At 40.5% G+C, this 23,837-nt stretch overlaps 1 protein-coding gene across 10 annotated transcripts in view; it reads left to right on the forward strand.

Moving 5' to 3' along the window:
* ehbp1l1a (EH domain binding protein 1-like 1a) overlaps nucleotides 1-23,837 on the forward strand; it is a 42,909-nt gene that overhangs the window by 15,578 nt on the left and 3,494 nt on the right. For 6 of the 10 annotated variants that reach the window (XM_047338765.1, XM_047338766.1, XM_047338767.1 and 3 more), the window contains 4 exons: nucleotides 1,494-1,934; nucleotides 2,054-6,532; nucleotides 6,617-6,682; nucleotides 7,929-10,953. In XM_047338765.1, the coding sequence (XP_047194721.1) occupies nucleotides 1,494-1,934; nucleotides 2,054-6,532; nucleotides 6,617-6,682; nucleotides 7,929-10,731 (7,789 nt within the window). In that variant the 3' untranslated portion in view covers nucleotides 10,732-10,953. Of the gene's footprint in view, nucleotides 1-1,493; nucleotides 1,935-2,053; nucleotides 6,533-6,616; nucleotides 6,683-7,928; nucleotides 10,954-17,219; nucleotides 17,395-18,278; nucleotides 18,446-18,523; nucleotides 18,573-18,693; nucleotides 19,207-19,305; nucleotides 19,358-19,541; nucleotides 19,586-20,336; nucleotides 20,449-21,218; nucleotides 21,319-21,776; nucleotides 21,851-23,352; nucleotides 23,468-23,837 lie in introns of those variants that run through there. The other 4 variants (XM_047338774.1, XM_047338769.1, XM_047338772.1 and 1 more) reach the window with 4 other exon arrangements.

Genomic DNA, 23,837 nt, shown 5'->3' on the forward strand with positions numbered 1-23,837 from the left:
GTTCATGATTTAAGAGAAAGATTTCAGCATGGATCACAGCTTTGGAAAACTGAGGAAGCTGTAATCAGTGGGTGAAGCTTCACACTTTTCAAACATTTGTTGAAGTTGAAATGGCCTGAAAATGTTAATAGGGGGTCTGTGATACTTTATATATGAATATATATATATATATATATATGTACACAGACATAAGGTGACAGGAAAAATCCGGATTCATGATCAGACATCATCAATAAATGACTGAATATGTGTGATCTTCAGTTTATGTCAAGAGATGAGCACCCACACACACACACACACACACACACACACACACACACACACACACACACACACACACACACACACACACACACAAAGTATACAGAATATATAACATTTTGTTGAATAAATCTCAATTGTCAAACTCTTAATATCATCCATCTATCTATTACCCCAGACAGAAAATCTTATTGACCCTAAAATTCCTCCACCCCTTGTAATATTCCAGGTTACACTAAAAATGTATCACAATTTCAACATCCTTTTAATTTCATTGTTGAAATTTGTCTCAGGATATATGTCATTTTCAAAACTAGATAGTTTAGTCACTTTTAGTTTCTTTGAAATGAACTTAATAATTTGCACTCCTTTTAAAGGATGGAAAACATTATGGGATAATAGTAGAACATTCATATTTGGCAATTCATTGGCAATGATTACATTTTTAACAGATGGAACTATTGATAGTTTGTAGGGACTTTCTGAGCTGGTATAGCCAGTGGCAGCCATCTTGAAAAACCTGGAAAAAAACCTGTTCTTTCTTAAGCCTACAAACAAACTCATTTATTTAGCTTGAAGGGGTTCAGGGGATGTTTGAAAACATTCTAGGTTAAATATAAGACTCAAGGGAAGAAGTAAAAAGCCAGAATTGCCAAATTGCCAACAGAATTTTTTAAACGCACATCTGTGAAAATGTATTTGTAATTCAGAATTTCATGTCTCATGGCAGACATTTTCTTTTAGCTAGAACAACTATTGAAATACCCCTTTATTTTCACTTGAAAATCTTGTAGAAGAAGATCTTGGTGCCCTCTTTTGAGCAGCCTCCACTGCTTATGACTATGTTTCTAAGCTGCAGAAAAAATATATTCGCGCTTATTTGGCTGTGCATGAAATATCCTCTGCATATAGTAATTCTTTTTGCATTCAAATTTGATCAAAAAATAACTTAGTCCAAGTCATGTTGATGTAGCAAGTGTCAGATCTGGTAGGTTTCCTTCATTGTATTATTATATTATATTTGTATTATTATATTTAGCACTCTGCAGCTTGCCAAGACCTGGTCATTATATGTTTCTTTGATAACTTCCTGGTTTAAATCTCCTGCAGTATTGTTTTGCCATATTCTTGTCAGGCTTGTATGCTGTTCAGCATTGTGACTATGGCCTGGCTTTGACATCACTCCTGTGATGGAGACTTCCCTTACAACCTACTGTCTGTTTATCCCTCAGACCTAAGAGCACTGCTTCACTTCTGACCATTAGCCCCAGATCACCCATTGCCCCAGGGCTAAAATATTTTGAGATGCCAAAAACACAGACGGATGAGACAGAATCAAGGGGGACAAGGATATACCCCAACATCCAGGAAACGCTTCCTCCCCACTTGTCTGGAACTAAGCAAAACCCTGATTTTCATGATCCAACATCCACTTCAATCAAGGAGCTTCTGGTTACATCAAGGTCTCAGATGTCCATTCAGTTAGGGAGTCCAATAGCTCAACCTGAGTCTGTTCAGCATATACCCCATTCTCCTACTAATCCCGAATCATATTCCAAATCACTTCAGAGACTTTTGTTGCACTTGCCCGAAACTGCTACAACTTCTGACACAAAACCAATATTAAGGATAGGAGTGACCAACAAAAAAGAACCTATAACTAAGGATTTGGGGTAAGTGTGGCATGGTGTTCTGATCATGTCAATTATTAACACCTAGATTTTCCTTCATAGTTTTCTTAAGTGCAATTTTTTGTGCTGACATCAATCTTTGGTATACTCTACTCCTTCAGAAATGAGAGCATGGATGCCTCAGTGCCATCTTGTCTCAGAGGCACCAGTTCTACTTTTTCTTCAATGGAGGTGAACAAAATTCAAGAAACTCGGACTGGAGAACAGTCCATTACAACAAACTCACTGTGGGAGGAGCCACAAAGAGGCCCTCTAAAAAACAGCCCTATTGTTTCAGTACCTGCTGTAGAGGAGAAAATCACATGCATCACAGCCTCCTTGGACCAAGTCACTTCAAGATTGGACTCTCATGTTGGGTATCTCTCGGGACAGCAGACCACAACAAAGGATTTATCAAATCAAACGGAAGAATCGGTGGCATTGCCTCCAACTAGTAACTTTGCTGTCTGTAGTTTGGATTCAGATTACTGTATGGAGGAAGGGAGAACTGAAAATGTGGCTCAGTCGATAAATAAGAGGCTATTGTGTGAAAGAGATTGTAGAGTTAAACAAGAGCTTGTGTTACCAAGCTCTACAGTCAGTATAGAGGAACAATGTGTGAACATTTCCAAGGTGGAACCTGGTCTATTGGGTACTAGAGGGAGTTCTGTTTCTCATTTACCATCAAATATACTGTCTGAAGCTCAGATTGAAGGAACTGTGAGAATGCCAAGTATGATTCATTTACTATCGAGTTGCTCACAATATTCCAAGATTCCTGGTATGCCATCTTTACATCAGTCACAAGTTGTAGCTTGGCCAGAGGAGAACAGTTTACTTTTTCAGACGTTACCCAGCAAGACATTGCCAGTGCTCCTGTTAATAGATTATTTTAATTCCATTTATTCAGGTAGTGCAGGAATTGCAAAAATGGTGGACCTAACACCATCATGCTCAAAGTCTGCAAGTATTCCTGGATTCCCATCTGCTGTGAAACGGGAACCTAATATGACTCAGCTTTTACCTACATGTCCCAAAGTTTGCAGTGTTCCAGGTTTAGCTTCTGTTGGACCAGTGCTTGGATATGATAAGAATGTTTGGGACGGATGTTCTCTATGGACAAAAAAGTTGCAGATAAAAGAAGCATTTGTTTCAAATCTGTCCTGTGTCCAGGAACAAGATATCAGTGATACTAATATGATTAAAGTCATGGTGGCCATGTTGCCTACATGTCCTAGAAAGGCCAGTGTCCCAGGCTTTCCGTCTGAATTGCAGAAGGCTTCCAACAGTCGAAGTATGGCCAGTTCTCTCCCAACATGCCCCAAACAGACAATGATTGCGGGTATGCCATTTAGACAAAGACTTATGACATTTAAAGACAGTTGGCATATTTTGAGCGAATTAATATTAGATAGACCATTGAGATGCCATCATGTTATGCTTGAGGAAAAGTCACAGCAGGATAAAGAACACATAAAACATATGGTTAATATGTTACCATCTTGTCCCTGTAAGGAAACCATTCCTGGATTTCCCTCTGTGCCACAGAAAAAAGAACCCAGTGTACCTTGTGTACCAACAAGGCAAGATCCTAGCATGGTTGATATTTTTCCAACTTGCCCAAGAAAAACCAGAGTCCCTGGTTTTCCCTCTAGGGAGCCAGTTAGTACTCAAGATGAAGGTTTGGTTATAACCGGGCATATTGTGATGGCAAAACCATTTTGTAAATGTGAAGTCCTGATTCATGATATTTCCCCAAGTGCTGCTCAAGATCTAGACAAAGGAGACTTTTTCAGTTCAGTGGCATTGTTGCCATCATGTCCGGCGATATCGTGCTATGCAGGTATGCCCACAGCACCCCATAAGCTGTCAAGAAATATTGTCAGTCTTGTATCTATATGCCCTAAACAGACCCAAACTCCTGGTATACCATCTCAAGTCCAGAACGATTCAGATAACAAAGACTGGCATGCCTTGAGGATATTAATTAACAAGAGACCAAAGAAGAATGTACATGCTTACATTGTTCAGTGGATACAGAAAGACACTGACACCTTTAAATATGGTAGAATGGTTGATATGTTAATGAGTTGCCCCACAAATGCCAAAGTTTTTGGCTTACCCTCTGCTCCATGGCAAGATCCTAGCATGGTTGATATTTTTCCAACTTGCCCAAGAAAAACCAGAGTCCCTGGTTTTCCCTCTAGGGAGCCAGTTAGTACTCAAGATGAAGGTTTGGTTATAACCGGGCATATTGTGATGGCAAAACCATTTTGTAAACGTGAAGTCCTGATTCATGATATTTCCCCAAGTGCTGCTCAAGATCTAGACAAAGGAGACTTTTTCAGTTCAGTGGCATTGTTGCCATCATGTCCGGCGATATCGTGCTATGCAGGTATGCCCACAGCACCCCATAAGCTGTCAAGAAATATTGTCAGTCTTGTATCTATATGCCCTAAACAGACCCAAACTCCTGGTATACCATCTCAAGTCCAGAACGATTCAGATAACAAAGACTGGCATGCCTTGAGGATATTAATTAACAAGAGACCAAAGAAGAATATACATGCTTACATTGTTCAGTGGATACAGAAAGACACTGACACCTTTAAATATGGTAGAATGGTTGATATGTTAATGAGTTGCCCCACAAATGCCAAAGTTTTTGGCTTACCCTCTGCTCCACGGCAAGAACCTAGTATGGTTAATGTAATGCCCTCATGTCCCAGATATAGTGCAATCCCTGGTTTGCCTTCAAAGACTGGACAAAAACTTTGTTCCTCTACCTGCAAGGAATGGTTTGCTTATAAAAGTCTGCAATGGAATAGTCCATTTGTCCAAAGGGAAGAGCAGATTCTAAATGCAGCTTCATGTTTTGATAAGAGCACTGTAAAAAGAATGAGTGCATTATTACCCTCTTGCCCTCCGATTGCTACTGTACCTGGGTTTCCCTCTGCTCTAACACTGACATTAGCTGATGGCCCAATTATGGTAAAATTGTTGCCTACTTGTACAAAGGAATCCAGAGTTCCTGGAATGCCATCCTTAAAGCAATCACAAGTTACAGCTTGGCCAGATGATAGGAGGTTAGACCTTAGAATTAGGTGGCCAATGACAACAAAGTGGCTGCTACAAACGAGGAGGAAGTCTGCACTGTTACATTCAAATGATCTCAATGTGTTCCATCATGATGGTGACTGTGACATATCTATGGTATCCATACTGCCCTCCTGTCCACAGACAGCCTGTTTACCAGGCTTTCCATCACTACAATGTCAGACTTTGGCTTATATGCCAAGTATAATCAATCTGCTGCCTACTTGTCCAAGACATACCAGAGTTTGTGGAATACCATCTAGATTTTACAATGAGTCTGATGAAGTAGAATGGAGTGTTGACAAAATGCCAGTGTGGAAAAACCCATTAACAAACCCCAGAAGGATGACAGTAATACATGACCAAAAGATGTATTTCAGAGAGATGGGGGTGGTTAGAATAATGGTATCCATGTTACCATCTTGTCCCAAACACTCTAATATTCATGGTATTCCCTCTAAGTTAGGAGAGAGACCAGTGGAACCTTTAATAAAAGAGGCTCCCAGCATGTTCAAATCATTTGCCACTTTACCCAAACACAGTCAAATTCCAGGTCAGCCTTCAAAGTATGGTACAAATGAATTTGATTGCTGGTTCGAGGACAGGGATGCAATTTGGGAAAACCCATTTAATAGAGGGCATAAGTTTGTTAACCAAGATCTTACAGTTAGGGAAATTCCACACTGGGACAAAGCAATAATGCTGAGTATGCTTCCATCATGTCCACGACAAGCCCTGAATCCTGGATTTCCATCTGCTCCTCAACCCCAAGCTGTTGATGCCATTGTACAAAGAAATCTCAACTCTGTAGAATTGACATCATGTTGCCCGACACAGTCAAGTATCATTGGCTTTGCTTCAAGAGCATCAGTTATTTCAGATTCTAAAGTGGGCTGGCCAGTGGTGACGGTAAAGACACAAGGCTGCTTTCAATATCACCAAAAGCATTACAGTCTTCACAAACATAGAATACAGGCAGTTCTTTCTCCTGAACCTTCTTGTCCACTGTCTGACATAGACCAGCTTCCCAATATGGTGAATATTGTGCCCTCTTGCCCAAAGAAAGCTTCTGTTCTCGGTGCACCATCAACACATGTGCACCAGTCAGGACAAGGGTGGCTAGTTCAAAAATCCATATTGATGAGTAATCAGTTGCCATTGGAAGAACAATCCCTTAGTAGGTTTAATGTCAGAGAGAGATCAATGCAGTTTATATTCCCCATCCAAGATGAACAAGAGGATGTGCAACAAAGGACAGTTGAGTCATCAACCTGTCCCATTGAGGCCATTGTCAGAGAGTTACCATCATCAAGTTTTGAAATTCAAGTGGATCAGCCCTCCTCAAGATTTGATGGGATTGTGATGTTAGATGGTGAGGCAATTCCAGCCAGATTAGATCTTGACGCAAAGAAAACCAGATTGGATGTGTGCTCACCTTTAGAGATGGATAAAGATGAACAGGGCTTTTGGACAGAAGCCAAAGGAGTAGCTGTACTAGAAAAAGGGTGAGTGGGTTGGAATTGGAGAGTTGGCGTCTGTCTGCGATGTCAGTGGACATTGAAACATTTGCTTTCTGACTCTGTTTTCAGAAACTTGCATTGCAGAATGTGGCACTCCATTCCTGACACGCCACTATTCTTGAGTGTTAAAAAGAGGTGGGTTGCCTTGGATTGCACAGTGATGCAATTATGTGTTGCATTTGCTTTTGTCGTGCGTGTCGTCTGTGGAGATTTAAATTGCTGTGCGGTTCCCAAATTAATACAACGATGTCTGTCTTGTCCCCTGTCATTGCTTCAACCCCATGGGTCAGAAGGAAAGTCAAGAAAAACACATATATCAATAAATGAGAACATATACTGACAGGAGGACTTAGGAGAGGGTGCATGAGTCATTGTGGAGGGTCACAGTGTCATGCCTGTAGAAGAGCCAAATGAAACCTTTTCATTAGAGTGAGGTGATGTTTTCACTACATGCCATGGCATTGTGAACCAAGGGTATGTTCAATACTTGTGAGAGTCAGTAAGTGGGAGAGAGAATAACATGTGGCATTTGTTTCTGTCAGAATAATTTATTTGTAATTATGTGTTGCATGATGATAATGCCCTCTTTAGGTAGGCTTCATTTTTATGTTAATAGTGGACTTATATATATATTGCACGAGCGCAAGTAAAAATAAGAAAGTAACAAAGACACCATGCCTGGTGCAGATGTCAGAAGAAACATTAGATTTTTGGAAAAGAGTATTTTTTAACGAATCAGTGGAGGTACTAAGTTAACAAAGATGTGTATAAAAACATCCTCTGCATCTGTGTGGGTGAAAATCTTAATTTAAAGAATTATCACAATTATGTTAATAGAAAGCTACAGTTCAATATTTATTCTGAGCTTTTTATTTAGAGCATATGCGGTACAACTTTAGAGGAAGTATTGGAGGAATCGGCTGTGAAGGACTTGATAGGAAGTATTTTTTTCAGCTCACCCATGGGCTTTACAGCACTGGCAGTAAAGCAGTAGTTGTTGATTCAACCTAAGCAAATGTTGCATGATGTTTTGCTTGCAGGAGTGCAGCTTTTAGCTCTTGTGAAGAGTTCTTAATACAGACTGGAGCAAGTGTGGTGTTGTTTTTATTTGCATGCATGATACTAAAAAAATATTTTTAAAATAAATAATAAAAGAAGTTATGTATATCTTTGCTATCATATACACAGTTGTTGTATTTTTACCATGGATCACTAATTGCTTTTTCATTGATTGACTGAGGTGCAATGTACAACTCAATTGGAATGAAAATATGGAGAATTACATTGTTGGTATTAGGAATGTTCTAATGCAATACCATTTCATTTGGCACATTCCTTCTGTTAATTTTTGACTAAAGCTTTGTATTTACCTTCTCTTTAGACCTCCAAATATGGTTTCACTACAGCCATCATGCCCAGTTGTTGCTGGTGCAGCAGAACCCCAATCCCAGACCCCAATAATTAATGCTGAGCAGATGTTAGAAAAACATCCTACAAACAGGACCATATTGTGGGAAGAGCTGCCAGAGGTGTTCCCAATGTTCCCTGGTGCTGCCATGATGTTAAACACTGAGGATGAACTGAAGACAAAGACAGAAACTGGGATGACAGATCTGTTACCAATATGCCCAGCAGTTAGTGGCATATTTGAATTTTCTGCTACTGCTGAAAAAATGAATGAATGCCCACTGGACAGCCAGTCTACAAGGAATAAGCCACCAAAGAATAAGGGAATTCTAACCAGTGACTGTGCTCATTTAAAAGAAGAGGCAGGTTTTGTTAAACAAACGGTGGATAAAACTTCCTCCCATCCTAGTGCACAGTGTATGCCATATTATGTTAAGACTGAAATTGAGAACAAACTGTCCTCTTTCATGCTAACATGTCCCAGTAGGACAAACATTGTTGGCATGCCATCTAAATTGCCTGTTAAAGAAAAACATTCACTTATCGAACATAAGCCAATCTGGGAGAAACAATCAAAAGTAAAGGGAATATTTCCAGGATGTGCATTTCTTGAGGATGGAATGAACAAGAAAGAAATGGTGTTACTGGTACCGTCTTGTCCCAGAGAGGCCAGAACTCTAGGTTTCCCATCTTTATCACACTACAGTTTTCTTTTCCGTGGACAAAGTATGGTGGATATGCATCCCTGTTGTCCACATGTATCAAGTATACCTGGCGTACTATCTATCAGTGGAGCTAATAACAGATCATGGATATCTCAACAGAAACCACTTATAGATAGGAAAATTAAAACTGGGCTTGTTGTCATGGCAGTTTCTACTAAAGTAAATCATGAATCAGATATGATGAGCCTTTTAAGTTCTTGTCCAAAAACTTCTTGTGTTGAAGGCTTTCCATCATTAATGAAGTATCAGTTGAACAAAAGCTGGGCTCCAGATTACCAACCAGTAGGGGAAACGCTGCCAAAAATCAACATAGCTACAATTGAAGATAGACCTCACAATGAAGAAATGAAGGCCATGTCAGTAGGCCAAACGTCTACAAAAGAGACTCAAGTGCATGGATTTCCATCTGATCTGCCACCTACAGTAATCTGTAAAGGGTCTAGTAGCATCAATCTCCTTCAATCTTGCCCAGCTATCTCCTTTATAGCTGGTTTTCCATCAATACAGAAAGCTGACAGCAAAGATTGGAACATTATTCATCATCCATTATGGGAGAAGCCATTTAAAAAGGAATCTGTATTAATACTAAAGAACAATGGAATACACAAAGACATGACAGGAATTGTTCCTCTTGCACAAAGTTGCCCAAGTAAATCCAGCATTTTTGGATTTCCCTCTGTACCAAAACCAAGAATGAGTTATGGTATTGACATGACAAATATGATCAGTCTTTCATGCTCTATGTCAAAAGAGTCGCAAATACTAGGATTTCCATCATCTCATAATTCAAAAGAATGGAAAATCAGCAAGGAGCCACTGTTTGAACCAAGAATGAAAGTAAAGCAGGTGTCACTGACTGACATATATGAAAGAGATGAGAGAGCAATCAAAACTATGATTTCCCTTGTACCCTCCTGTCCAAAAGCAGCGCGGATGCCAGGATTCCCCTCTAATCCAAATCCCCTAAGTGTGTATTGCGCAACAGATATCATCAGCCTTTCTAAGCTGTGCCCCCAAGTTTCCAGAATACCTGGAATCCCATCAGTTGTTGGGAATATGAGTTTAACATGGGTAACAGAAAAGGGATCACTGTTAAAGAGATTACCAACGAAGGGGGTCATATTTGACACATCAAACGACAACAAAAAGATAATGAAGAATATGATTTCCCTTGTACCATCCTGTCCAAAAGCAGCGCGGATGCCAGGATTCCCCTCTCATCCAAATCCCCTAAATGTATATTGCGTACCAGATATCATCAGCCTCTCTACGCTGTGCCCCCAAGTTTCCAGAATACCTGGAATCCCATCAGTTGTTGGGAATATGAGTTTAACATGGGTAACAGAAAAGGGATCACTGTTAAAGAGATTACCAACGAAGGGGGTCATATTTGACACATCAAACTACAACGAAAAGGAAATGAAGAATATGATTTCCCTTGTACCATCCTGTCCAAAAGCAGCGCGGATACCAGGATTCCCCTCTCATCCAAATCCCCTAAATGTATATTGCGTACCAGATATCATCAGCCTCTCTACGCTGTGCCCCCAAGTTTCCAGAATACCTGGAATCCCATCAGTTGTTGGGAATATGAGTTTAACATGGGTAACAGAAAAGGGATCACTGTTAAAGAGATTACCAACGAAGGGGGTCATATTTGACACATCAAACGACAACAAAAAGATAATGAAGAATATGGTTTCCCTTGTACCATCCTGTCCAAAAGCAGCGCGGATGCCAGGATTCCCCTCTCATCCAAATCCCCCAAGTGTGTATTGCGTACCAGATATCATCAGCCTCTCTACGCTGTGCCCCCAAGTTTCCAGAATACCTGGAATCCCATCAGTTGTTGGGAATATGAGTTTAACATGGGTAACAGAAAAGGGATCACTGTTAAAGAGATTACCAACAAAGGGGGTCATATTTGACACATCAAACGACAACAAAAAGATAATGAAGAATATGGTTTCCCTTGTACCATCCTGTCCAAAAGCAGCGCGGATGCTAGGATTCCCCTCTCATCCAAATCCCCAAGTGTGTATTGCGTACTAGATATCATCAGCCTCTCTACGCTGTGCCCCCAAGTTTCCAGAATACCTGGAATCCCATCAGTTGTTGGGAGTATGAGTTTAACATGGGTAACAGAAAAGGGATCACTGTTAAAGAGATTACCAACAAAGGGGGTCATATTTGACACATCAAACGACAACAAAAAGATAATGAAGAATATGGTTTCCCTTGTACCATCCTGTCCAAAAGCAGCGCGGATGCCAGGATTCCCTCTCATCCAAATCCCCCAGTGTGTATTGTGCAACAGATATCATCAGCCTCTTTACGCTGTGCCCCCAAGTTTCCAGAATACCTGGAATCCCATCAATTGTTGGGAATATGAGTTTAACATGGGTAACAGAAAAGGGATCACTGTTAAAGAGATTACCAACAAAGGGGGTCATATTTGACACATCAAACGACAACAAAAAGATAATGAAGAATATGGTTTCCTTGTACCATGTCCAAAGCAGCGCGGATGCCAGGATTCCCCTCTCATCCAAATCCCCCAAGTGTTTATTGCGTACCAGATATCATCAGCCTCTCTACGCTGTGCCCCCAAGTTTCAGAATACCTGGAATCCCATCAGTTGTTGGGAATATGAGTTTAACATGGGTAACAGAAAAGGGATCACTGTTAAAGAGATTACCAACGAAGGGGGTCATATTTGACACATCAAACGACAACAAAAAGATAATGAAGAATATGATTTCCCTTGTACCATCCTGCCCTAAAGTGTCAAGAATTCCTGGTTTCCCCTTTATCCCAAATCCAAAAACAGTGTATTATGGCCTAAATATAGTCAACCTCCTTCCTTTGTGCCCTGCAGTTTCTACCATATCGGGATGCTCATCAGTTGAAGGTCATGAGGAAAAAGGATGGGTTACTGAACTGGGTTCATTGATGAACAGACCGCAAAAGAAAATTCTGTTTAGGATTAACAGCTCACCAACTAAAATAGACAAACAAAACATGCATTCTTTGGTTCCATGTTGCCCAGGAGCGTCAAAGATTCCAGGCTTCCCATCCTACCCCCGATACAATATGCTGAGTCTTGTACCTGTTTGTCCAAAAGTATGCAGTTTCCCAGGATGTGCATCCAGTGAAGGGGCCTCAAAATTCAAGTGGCTTTTCGATCCACACACTTTGTGTGATTTTCTTACAAAGGAGACAATTTTATTGATAAATACGCCAAATCTAGATGGAGAAACTGTGAAAAAAATGTTGGCCTTAGCACCATCTTGCCCAGAGGCGTCAAGGATCGCTGGGTTCCCCTCTGCACCTCAAACCAAATCCAAGATTGAACCCAATATAATACGTTTTGTACCTTGCTGCCCCAGTGTTTCGAGTCTCAAAGGATTTGCATCAATGACGACAACCCCAAGCACAGAATGGCTACATGAAGCAAAACCAATTTGGAAAAAACCTCAGCAGAAGAGGACAGATGTGACTATGACACTTGATGGACAGGACCAGCTAGATTGCTCTAACATAAAAAGCATGGTGACATTAGTGACATCCTGCCCAAAAGAGGCCAGAGCACGTGGTTTTCCTTCTGCTCAAGTTGTAAACAGACCACCAAACATGGTCAGCTTATACACATCTACCCCATGTGTTTCATGTGTCCCAGGTTTTCCCTCAGCAAGGATGCTTAGTTCTGAACATAACGAAATACAAACAAGGACACCACACAGAAAGGCCTTGTTTAATAAGCAGCAGAATGAGAAGATTGTTCTTATTGTTATGTTTCCAGCAAAACTTAAACAAGATGAAATTAAGTCCATGGTAGCAATGGCGCCATCATGTCCACATTTGACTAAAACTCCTGGTTTCCCCAGCATTTTGCAATTTAATCAAACAGAGGAAGAAACCATGGCTACTCCATTGTCTTTTTCTACTGAAAAGCATACATCCCCAGAGTTGCCTATTGGACAGTCAGCTGAGTCATACCCTAAAGACACAATAATTCCTGGTGTTCCCTTTACATCTGTCAGCAGCCAAAGCACAGAATTTACACATGGTGAGATTTACAGTGTTATGGTCAAATTGAAGGATCAATTTATTTCTGTGTCATTTCTTTTGTCATTTTGATTATGTTTGCTCTTATGACAGTGAAAAAAATCAAAGATGGTGCCAAGCAAATCGTAGACCTTTCTATACAAAAAGGGTAAGTTGAAGAGCCCGGTAATTTGGCGTGGTTTGCTGTGAAGGGGGTCCATCTAGTGCTTGCCTAACATGGACTTTGTGAACTATTAAACAGTAGCTTTAGTATCTTGATTATAGAGTGCATGGTGAATATCAGCATCTCTTAAATCTGTATTTCATCACTTTTTGTATTGCATTACAGTATTATCTATGTGGATCATGCCTTACAATCTTTTACATTTGGGTCCCCAGCGTATCGCAAGTAGACAGAATAGCAGCAGAAGAGACCCAAACAGTGAAGAAAACGTTGGACACATCAGAGCCAGTAGGAGTCTTGGGTTGGGAAGTGTTGGAGGCAGAGGGAACAGTAACAGAAAAACTGGCAGAAAACTCTATGTCAGCAAATGAGGAAGAGACCCCAGGATTAGTAAAGGCTATGATGGGTGTTTTCCATAAGGGGTAAGTGTTAGACTGGTATTAAATTAATCTAGCATGCAACAAAGGTTATATTGCTCATCGCTCGTTATACTCATTGTTTTAACAGGCTTGATGTTGAATAAGTTAAACCAAATTAAAAACTGGACTGCATTTATTTCTATATTTCAATACTCAGTGGTTGTTATAATTTGCTACATGATCATTGAAAACATTGTTTTGCATGATTCCAGAAGTCACTCACAAATTTCACTATCCATTTCTCACAGTTATGAAACAGTAGTATCCATATTGGGGCCATCTAGTTCCACTGTAATGGAAGACAAGCACCAACCCAAGGGTAACTCCTTTATGGACCCGAAGGACAAGACAGACACCCCTTCAGATGAGTTTGTTCTCCATGTGGCAGACAACACTACTCCTATACAGCAGATAGAGGGACAGTTCGAAGAAATTGACAATGACCAAAACATCAAATATCCAACAAGTGCTGAACCTTATATGAGGAACTTGGTATGTGATCAATCAGTATCTCCATCACCAACTACGGACAGTGACGACTGGCATTTAGTTTGTGCAGGCATGAAGAAATGGCCACCGTTGACGGAGGCAGATATCACTGAAATATCAGAAGATGGTGAACAAATAGATGGACGAGAGGTCTCTGATGATCAATGGCATACAAAGGAGAGATCACTCACAGGGCAGGACTCTGTTCAAACATCAGAGGACATAGAAAGTTTATTACCAAGGCACGAGACTCCGGTAGAACAGGATGAGGTTAGAACGGTGTTGTCTTCTTCACAGCTGGATAAAGGGTGAGTGCTGGTGGACTGTGACATGCAAGTGTTTGGTTGCATGGCGTGACAACGTACACGTCTGGCATTTTGTGTTGTAACATTGTCTCTTGTTCTGCCGAGGAGCGCTTACTTGTCAGGAAATTTGGATGTCAGCTCTTTGTAATAGCTGTATGGATTGGCATTGTGATGTGGTATGGTTAAGCTGCTTTTGCTTTTTGTGTTGTATATAGGTGTTGTAAACTAAGGTCAACGTTGTCTTTTTGTCCTGTATGGGCTGCTGTGTCATGCCGTGTGTACATACAGTAACTAAAGCAGAATACTCAAAATTATGTAATTTGTGTTTTGTGATGTGAAACAAGACTTGGTTGCTGTCTTTTAAGTTGAGCAAATTAATGGAGATTATTAATTGGTTGGAGATGGAGTGCATGGAACAACTGTACGAAGAAGTCAAGAACAGAATATTCTAAAGTCTTTTCTTTCTTTTCCTTAAGCCCTGAACAAGCAAGCTTGGAGGAAATGTCTGCTACTTCCCTGCAGTGTACATCAAATGAGTCATTTACAGGTGCAGATGAACATAGTGGGGTACTTAAAGGCAAACCCTTGGATGAACAAAACATAAGTCCAGCTAGACCACAAGCTGACATTGCTGTGTCTCAGCGTGGCAGAAAGCCAAAGCGTGGCATTCCAGTGCCTCAACAGAAAGGATCTACTCAAGAAAAAGACATTGTTCCAATACGGCCACTTAGAAGAAAGGATAGTTTAACACCAGACCGAAAACAAAAGCATAAAGCTATTCCAATCAAGTCTGTTCGGAAATATTCTACTGATGATCCCACAAAACCGGCCACTGATCTTACCCCATCTTGCAGCATAAACCTTGTACCTCAGAAATGTCATGACCCAGAAAGTGTTGGTGTTCAGATAATATCCACAGGTGAACATGAACACAAAGAGGAAGCAGAATCTGTGCCAATATCCATGTATGTTGCTCCTCCTCGTATTAAAAAAAGAGATAGGAGTTTGCCACCTGAACCTCCGAAGAAAGCTTCCCCTTGCAAACCAGTAAGGAGAGAAGACTCAGTCATCAGAGAGAAATTTTCTGAAATAACTCATAACCAACAAGATATTAAAGATCAAGTTAGTCCAGCTTTAGAAACGTCTGATCCTTCTACCACTGAGAGAGCTTGTCAGAGAAGCTCTGATGTCTGTGGAGTAATTGAGCCTTTACAGATCATTGATAAACCATGTCAAACTGCCACTGAAATGATCTCTTCACAACCTGTAGAAAGAAAAGAACAAAGCATTAAACAAGAATCTCTCGGGAGTACATCTGCACAGAAAGAATTGTTCTGTTCAAAGGACAAAGAACAAATCTATTGTGACCCAGATTGGCCTAAGAAAAGCAATAATACACCTGTCCAGGTCTTAACTCAAATAATGACTTCCTCGGAAACAAAGGGAATTGACAGCATCACCCCAAAGCCAGAACCAGAGATATTTCAGGTTGAGCAAACTGCTACTCTCTCAATCATCAAGAGGATACGTCTTCCACAACGTGGAAAGAAATATCCTTCAAGCAAATATAGCAAAATTGTCAATGACAAGGGTGTTTTGGCTCAAAATGTACCTATCGTTGCAACCATGGACATTACAACACCAGTGGAGATTGACAACACTGTGATGGGTGATATAGAAAAGATAAATCAGTCAAAAATAGCAGGTCATACAGTTGGTGATACAGTCAACATCGCATCTTCTCAGAAATCAGAAAATGCCCCAGAGATAGCAGAGGCAGATAGAGACAAACAAACAGGTCAACCTATCCCAAGGCCTCGTGTGAGGAAACGTCTCAGTGGCTCCTTCCCAGATGACTTCACAGCTACAGCGAGAACATCTCAGTCTTCCCAGGCAGAGGAGGCACAGGCAGCAAGGCAAGGTGGACCCATATCCATTTCATCTATGGTGCAACACAGCAAAGACCTTCTTCCTCTGGTTCATCAGCCTTCTTCATTGATAGAAGAAGTGAGCGGTGTATGTTTGAGGAAAACCCGATTGAACACTGACAGCAGTGTTCAAGTAGAGGATGGTAATGCTTCACAGAAGACCACGGTATCCTCCACCTTGCCTATACCAAAACCAAGAGTAAAGAAACGTCTCAGTGATTCCTTCCCAGATGACATTTCAATTTCTGGCTCACCACCTCCTAGTGACTCAGAAGCAATAGCTGATTTGATTGGTCGTGAAACAGTCCAACGGAATGAACAGTCAAGCTTGTCTCTTCCACCGCCTCGGGTCAAGAAACGTCTCAGTGCGACTGATTTAGAGAGCACGCCACCTGTGGATCCCCCCCTAGGATCATCTCTAAGTAACCCAGAAGATACATCTGTCACTTGCGAGGAGACAAAGGAATGGTCACCATCCCTGGATTTAACTTTGGGCTCTGAAGGAGGCTTTGTCACAATCCAAGGTGAAAATTACGTTGCATCAGAGGTAGAACGGGAAGTGCTAGCAGCAATGCAAGAAGACCATTTTTCTCAGCCGGATCCTGTAGAGGATACTGAGAGGCCAATGGATGAAATCATTGAAGGCTGGACTTTTACAGATAAACATGTTGTGTCAGATGATTCAGCAAATGGTACAGATGCAGTATCTGAGCAGGATGACATTGAAAAAGGCCTTGAAGTCGAGGCAGAGAAGTCCCTTGCTTCCACTGCTGCGTCTTCTCAGGATGACTGGCTGCATGTAGAGGATGGTAAATACAGTGAACCAATGGAAATAACACCAAGGAAGGAAATGAGAGATGAAGAGTTGGACTTTGGCTTTGTGTCTGTAGATGTAGCTGCTGGTTATTTAGAGGATGAAAGGTAAGATTAGTGGAAGATAGGTGACATGATGTGTGTTTATTTGACTGAATATCCTCTCGACATATTATAAGAAGCATTGCCATTTCCTTATTTCAAAATATTTAATATTGTCTTTGAAGGTGGTTACATAAACAAAATGGTTTGGAAAATCAATAACACCAGATTGTTTTTTTTCAGGACAAACGTGTTTTGAAAGAAACTTCAGACTATTTTAATCACTTTGCTTTGCTTCTGTTTGTCCCTTTAGGCAAAGGGAGAGGACAGAAGAATCTTCAGGTCAGCCTGTACCTGTGACTCGTGGCAAGAAGCGCTTGAGTGGGTCTAATCTAGATGACAGCAAGACACAAGATGCTGGCCTTCACCAAACCAGAGAACTGACAACACCTCAAAAAAGACCTGCAGATGGGGCTGCCTGTTCGGAGGTATGTGACAGTCTGTCAAAACTTTTCAATATTTGTGTATTAGCAATTGATTTAATAACTGTGCAAGATCATGCTTGGGACGAAGAAGCCTCCAGAGAGCTAGCACCAGTGCTGCACTTCCCCTCAGTTTTAAGGAGCTTGGGAGCCTCTTTCAACTTTTTTTTATTGGATTTGGTGAACTTTGTTCTTATCATCTTGATTTCCATTGTAATTATTATACTATTGCTTTGTGACCTGGTGCATTCTCAAGCTGGTGGCAATCAAGGGGTGCACATGAATCACATTTTACCCATGACTGATAGCATCAGTTAACTTTCTCGACACGAATACGCCTCCAGCAGTGTAGATCCATGGATTCATGCTGTTGATGCCTAATTCTGACCCAACCTTTTACATTTATTCAAAAAAAATGGTTTTCTGCTTGCCACAGTTATCAACAATGGTTATATGAGTGACCATAGCATTTCTGTCAGCTCCAGCAAATTCTGACCATAATCCTTTGACCTCTCTCATCAACAAGGTTTTTGTCCACAGAACTGCTGCTCACCAGATAGTTGTTCCCAACTTTTTGCACCATTTCAATTAAACTCATAAGACTGTTGTGCAGTTTCAGAAATATTCAAACCACTCAACAACAATAATGCCACAGTCAAAGTCACTGAGATCCCATTGTTCCTCATTCTGATGTCTGATGATCAACCTAGGTTCTGCATGATTTACTGCTGCTGCCACATTATTGTCCGGTTGGATAATTGCATAAATAGGTGTACAAGTGTTCTTATGTAAGTGCTTGTTCAGTGTATGTAAAACATTTTTTCTTTCTGTTATCGTACTCCCACCCAAATGGATAACCCATAATAACAGAAGTCTTTTTTGTTTTATAGAGCCTAATGTCCAGTCCCACCTTAGTGATGTCGAGCCAATCTCTACTGGAATGGTGTCAAGAAGTCACGCAGGGTCACAAAGGCATGAAGATCACCAACTTTAGCACCTCTTGGAGGAATGGTCTGGCATTTTGTGCCATATTACATCACTTTCAACCAGAAAAGATGTAAGGAACAATTTAAATCCTGCTTTCACCGCATAAAGTGTTTTATGTATTCATTTTATCTTCTTTTTCTTTGTATAGTAATTATGAAATGCTTGACCCATATGACATCAAGCACAACAACAAAAAGGTAATCAATCAAGTTATTTGTTGATTACATTACCGACATAGCATATTATATTCCAACAAAGTTTTTCAGTGTTTGTTGATAATATAATCATTCATTCTTGAATTTTTTTTACATCTTACAGGCTTTTGATGGCTTTGCTGAACTTGGCATTTCCAGGCTGATGGAGCCGTCAGACATGGTCATGCTAGCAGTGCCTGACCGCCTTATTGTCATGACCTACCTAAACCAGATACGCACCCATTTCACAGGCCAGCAGCTCAGTGTGATTCACATAGAGAAGGACAGCAGCGAGTCCAGCTATGCAGTGGCAGGGGACCGGGACAGCCAAGACGACCCAGAAGCAACTGTTCGCTACTGCGCCCAAAGGCTCCAGGAAGAGGGTATAAGTCTTGAGACGAATGGGACAGCAGGCACTGCAGAGAAGGACAGTAAAACCAGTCAGGATGTGGTTCCACCGCCAAGAACTAAACGGTTGCAGGTTGCTGGGGCAGGTGGGGCTCAGTCTCCCGTAGCACCACCAAGAACAAGTCTTTTGTCCAAGACAGGTTTCTCTCATGTCAAAGATGCTGACCTGGTCAAGAAACGAAGGTCACAGCGGAGGAGTGGGTCTCTAGAGGAAGGAGACATATCAGTGGTATGATGCCTTATTGCCTAGGTCATTGATCCTTTTAAATTCTCGTTACATTTGTCTTTTACTTATTAATGATAACTTTTATCTCTTTTGTCTGTGTAGGTCATTGCCGGCCAAGACGACAGTGTAATTAGCCAGAGGAAGCTGGAAACTGGTAAATTCTTGTTGTTTTTTGGAGTCAAAAACATTATCACCACTGACTAAACCTTAACAAAACTGGCATTTGTTTTTGTCAACATTTGACTTGATGATTCGGAATAATTCCAACTGTTTCTAACAATCTAATTAGTGAAGTATGCAAATAAATGATATAGTTAATTTCTATGTTTGTCTTGCAGAGAGAACAGACACAGTAGTTGAGGAGGGAAGACCAGAAGGCCAGGTCAGTCAGTAACCATTCGTGTCATTGTTGGGTTGCATCTCTAGAACTGTTTCTGTACTTAGTCCAAATTTGTAAGAACTGGGGTTTCCCTCGGAAAGAAGTTTTTGAAACTCTTCTCTTTGGTCACACAGGAAGTAGTTGTGGTAGTATTTTATTTTGTAACCATTTTAAATCATCTGTATGTCGAAGGCATCTCGCGAACTGTTCATCTTATCAGCTTTACACTAGGCATGTCGACTGTAAATTACCTGGGAAAGTGCAGTGTCAGATTTGGACACATGATATGTTCAATTTTAATACAATTTTATTAAACAGGCATACAGTGCTGCAGTCAGTGGGGGCGGGGCTAGGGAGTTGAAAATGTCCTCTTCTACATCCTCAGATAAATCAGATAAAACACTAGCAGTTGTCAGCCACTGTTGTAATTCAAAACTCGCCTGCCAGCAATAATATCATCCCACCAGATCATTTTTCAAAAGCACCACTGACATATAATGTATGAAAAAAAATCAGCAGTAAATCATTCAAACTAAAAATCACAAATGTGCACAGAAGGAAAGCAAAATCTGTTTAATTTCATGATAAACACTGACTATACTAGTATTGCAAAAATAAAACTACAGCCAGCATTACTATAGGCCATCAATCAGCCCATTCCAAATGGGTAGGTTTTGCCAGGCACTGCTCTTGTTAACACAATGTTGTATGAAGTAATGCTTTCAACTGATTTTGTGTGTAACAATTTATCCAGGACCCCAGTCAGTATGTTCTGAGTCAGATGGAAGCCCTCGAAGCGGAACAAAATCATATTGATACCAGAGCAGGTGTGGTGGAGAGGAAACTCAGACAGCTACTGGAAACAGGTAAGATAGTCGGATGTCTGACAGAAAATAAAAAATCTCATTGAAGGAGTTCATGGTGACAGCTGGATGCACAGTAGGCAGGAGCTGAACATAGAAAGGAGTCAAACTTATGACATCACAAACCCCAACCAGCCTCGGAGCAGACACACCATCATTCCAAAGAGCTGACCTTAACCAAATTATAACTAAATAAAAATAAAAAATCACCCATTGGCAGGAAATGACAAGATAAGCACAAATTAGAAACGTATTTGGCCCTAGACAGACAGTGAACTGTGGCAGACTACCTGACCACAGTAACTGATAAAAACCTGAAGAAGACATTGACAATGTTCAGACTGAACATGTCAGGCAATAGAGTGGCTGTGCTCTCACTGTGATGAGGGAGCTGTAGAGACAGAACTACACTTTGTCACACAGCGTCAAATATACAGAGACATTAGAGAATAATTTTTTTTTTTTATTATTCCAAGAAGAAATCTCAGAATTCCAAAGTAAGACGGAAAGGGAGAAATGACCCTGCATTGTAGGGGAAAACAAAGAATGTGCAGGGCTGGCAGCTAAATATGTCCCTTCCTGCCACAAGAAAAGGGACACCAGTGGGACTTGTAATATATTGTTACTTACCACCATCTCCTTCTGTGGTTTTTCTTTTTTTTCCCATTCATTGTGTCGTTATTCAATGTTATTCCTTGAAATGTATCTTTAGTTAATATCTTCATGGCTGAAAACTGAAAGGATTTCCATAATGATCTGATTTTCTCTCACAGGAAGTGACAAGGTGGAGGAGGAGAGGTTGATTCAGGAATGGTTTACACTGGTTAATAAGAAGAATGCTTTAATCAGGAGGCAAGACCATCTGCAGCTAATGTAAGACATCCACACTTTACTGATGGAAACATGTATAAACTGTAGAATTTACTGTCCATCAAGTAGTATTTAGTGTTTGTTTGTTGTCCACTTGTCATGGCTTTATAGAAATGTGTGACACAAAAGCACCAGAACAGCTACTGAAAGGAAGATAGCCTGAGCTATGCAAGATTTATATGTACATTATTTTGCAATCCTGAAGAATTCTCCTTTTCAAATTCACATCATTTTCATCAGCAAGTAGAGTGTTCTACATGTTTCACGCTCATACAGATACATACACATCTTAGTCCAAACACCGGTGGAGATGAAGGTCAAACTGACATAAACCAAACCAATTTGGTGGGATTCCATAACATAATCCTAAAAACCTGTTACCTATATTCACTTTTAAACTATAATGCAACCCCCCCATCCATACGTATTACACATTGAAATGCATCTCTTCTGATTGACAGGCTGGAAGAACAAGACCTGGAAAAGAAGTTTGAGTTGTTAAATGAAGAGCTGAGAGACATGATGGCGATTGAAGGTACAAGTTGGCTTCTAAACATACTGCTTCAACAATGGTCCATATCATAGTCGTACTCCCTTAAAACACTGTGGTTGAATACTCAGATTTCAGTCTAGTTCTCAGGACCTGCTTTCTCAATGCACTGAATTAGATCACATATAATGAAAGCACCCAAGGCCAAGAGGAAGTGCCTTTAAAGATATGCGTGACTGCAGCTTTCCTCCTGAATGACTTCGTTCAGACGTACAGTTTAACTTCTCCTTCTAACAATAGCCACAGAAACTCTTTTGTGAGTGTAATCTGTGAAATAAGCAGCCTGTGGGGAGTGGACCAGCGTTCACTGTTGGTTGCATACTTTGAGAATATATCCAAAGTTTGTGATTTAAAAAAAATAATATTTAAAGTACAGAGTGAAATACCCATAAGATGAGCTGTCACATAAAAATCGGAAAAAAACAATACTGTTGGAATGCATATATTGAATTCTTGTTTCTTGTCAGAACACTTTGTAATTTAATCAGCATATGACCAATTACAATGACTCAAAGTAAATTTCTTTTACAGAATACTTTCACAAATCTGCTCAGTGCATGTGGCAGTGAGGGGAGACAGGTCAGGTCAAAGTGTCCAAGTGATGATATATTGGACAATGAACACCCAAATTATTTTTATTAAAGGCGTGAGGTGTTGAAAGTGCTATTCGTTAAAATGCAGATTTCAAGATGTACAGCCTTAGAGACTATTATTTATTTCCTTAGTGGAAGCCTGTACTCGTTTCACTTCCCCTGACTGTGCTATCTAAGTGACCAGGTGGAACAGTGCAGGGAGGGGGGGTTGTAACCACACTGACATGCAAACAGTTGGTTTGATCTGTATGTACATATTCAGCAACAGCTTTGCTGCACGATGCAGTACTTATCTGATCAGATATTAACAGGAGGTGAAATACCATGTGATCATTTGGGACCCTCTGGTTGTATCTTTAGACATTCATATGCCATTTATATGTCTTATCAGTGTGTTTTCACTATTTGTTTTTTAATTTGTTTTTCTCAGTGAAATAAGAACTGTTTATACATTTAAAAATCGATTGTTGTCCTTATTTGATAATTGCAGTAGTGGTACATACAGGACATAATGGGAGTGAGGGGATGGACATGCAATGAAGGTCCTTGACTGGAATTATACTGTGGATTGTGCTGTTGTATCAGATGTATGACTGTGCAGGATAAATGTATTTATTGATTTATATAAGATAGTTTACACAAATTTGTGGGGTTTATTTTTTTGGGCCTCTGCAGCATATACATAAGCTGCTTGTTTATTGTCTGGTACCGTTTCTGGTGCTGTTCCAAGCATGCAAAATCAACTTGACAGTGTAGGTAAACATAAAATGATTTGTTGAGGAGGTTTTTTTTTTAACAAATTGACCCTCCCAATCCCTCCTTATAGCTTCTAAAGGTTCATCCTTCCTCTCACCTCTTTTCCTTTGTTTGCCTCTGCTGTCTTTTTTGGTGCAGAGTGGCAGAAAACGCAGGCCCATAAACACAGAGAGCAGTTGCTGCTACAGGAGCTGGTGTCACTGGTCAACCAGAGAGACGAACTGGTTCACAACATGGACGCCAAAGAGAGAGGGTGAGACACAGTCACTGTGCTGCTTGGAGTGTTATCAGAGTCGTCTGTTTCTTTTATTTGCTCTACAACTGAGGGCGTGGGAAACTTTAATTTACAATAGTTTATTTACCTATAGTGCTGAAGGACACTGTGTTGTGCAAGGTGCGACACCCTCTGTCCTTAACCCTCAACGAGAGTAAGGAAAAACTAAAACCCTATTAACAGGGGGAACAAACATAGAGACCTCAGAGAGAGCCACATGTGAGGATCCCTCTCCCAGGACGGACAGAAGTGCAGTAGATGCCACGTGTTGCTGAACACATCGACAAAATTACAATATTTAAAACAATGATAAAAAGAAACAGTCTGTAACATAATGGAAAGGTGTGTC

This window comes from Hippoglossus stenolepis, chromosome 23 (assembly GCF_022539355.2).
Source record: "Hippoglossus stenolepis isolate QCI-W04-F060 chromosome 23, HSTE1.2, whole genome shotgun sequence".
Taxonomy (NCBI): Eukaryota; Metazoa; Chordata; class Actinopteri; order Pleuronectiformes; family Pleuronectidae; genus Hippoglossus; species Hippoglossus stenolepis.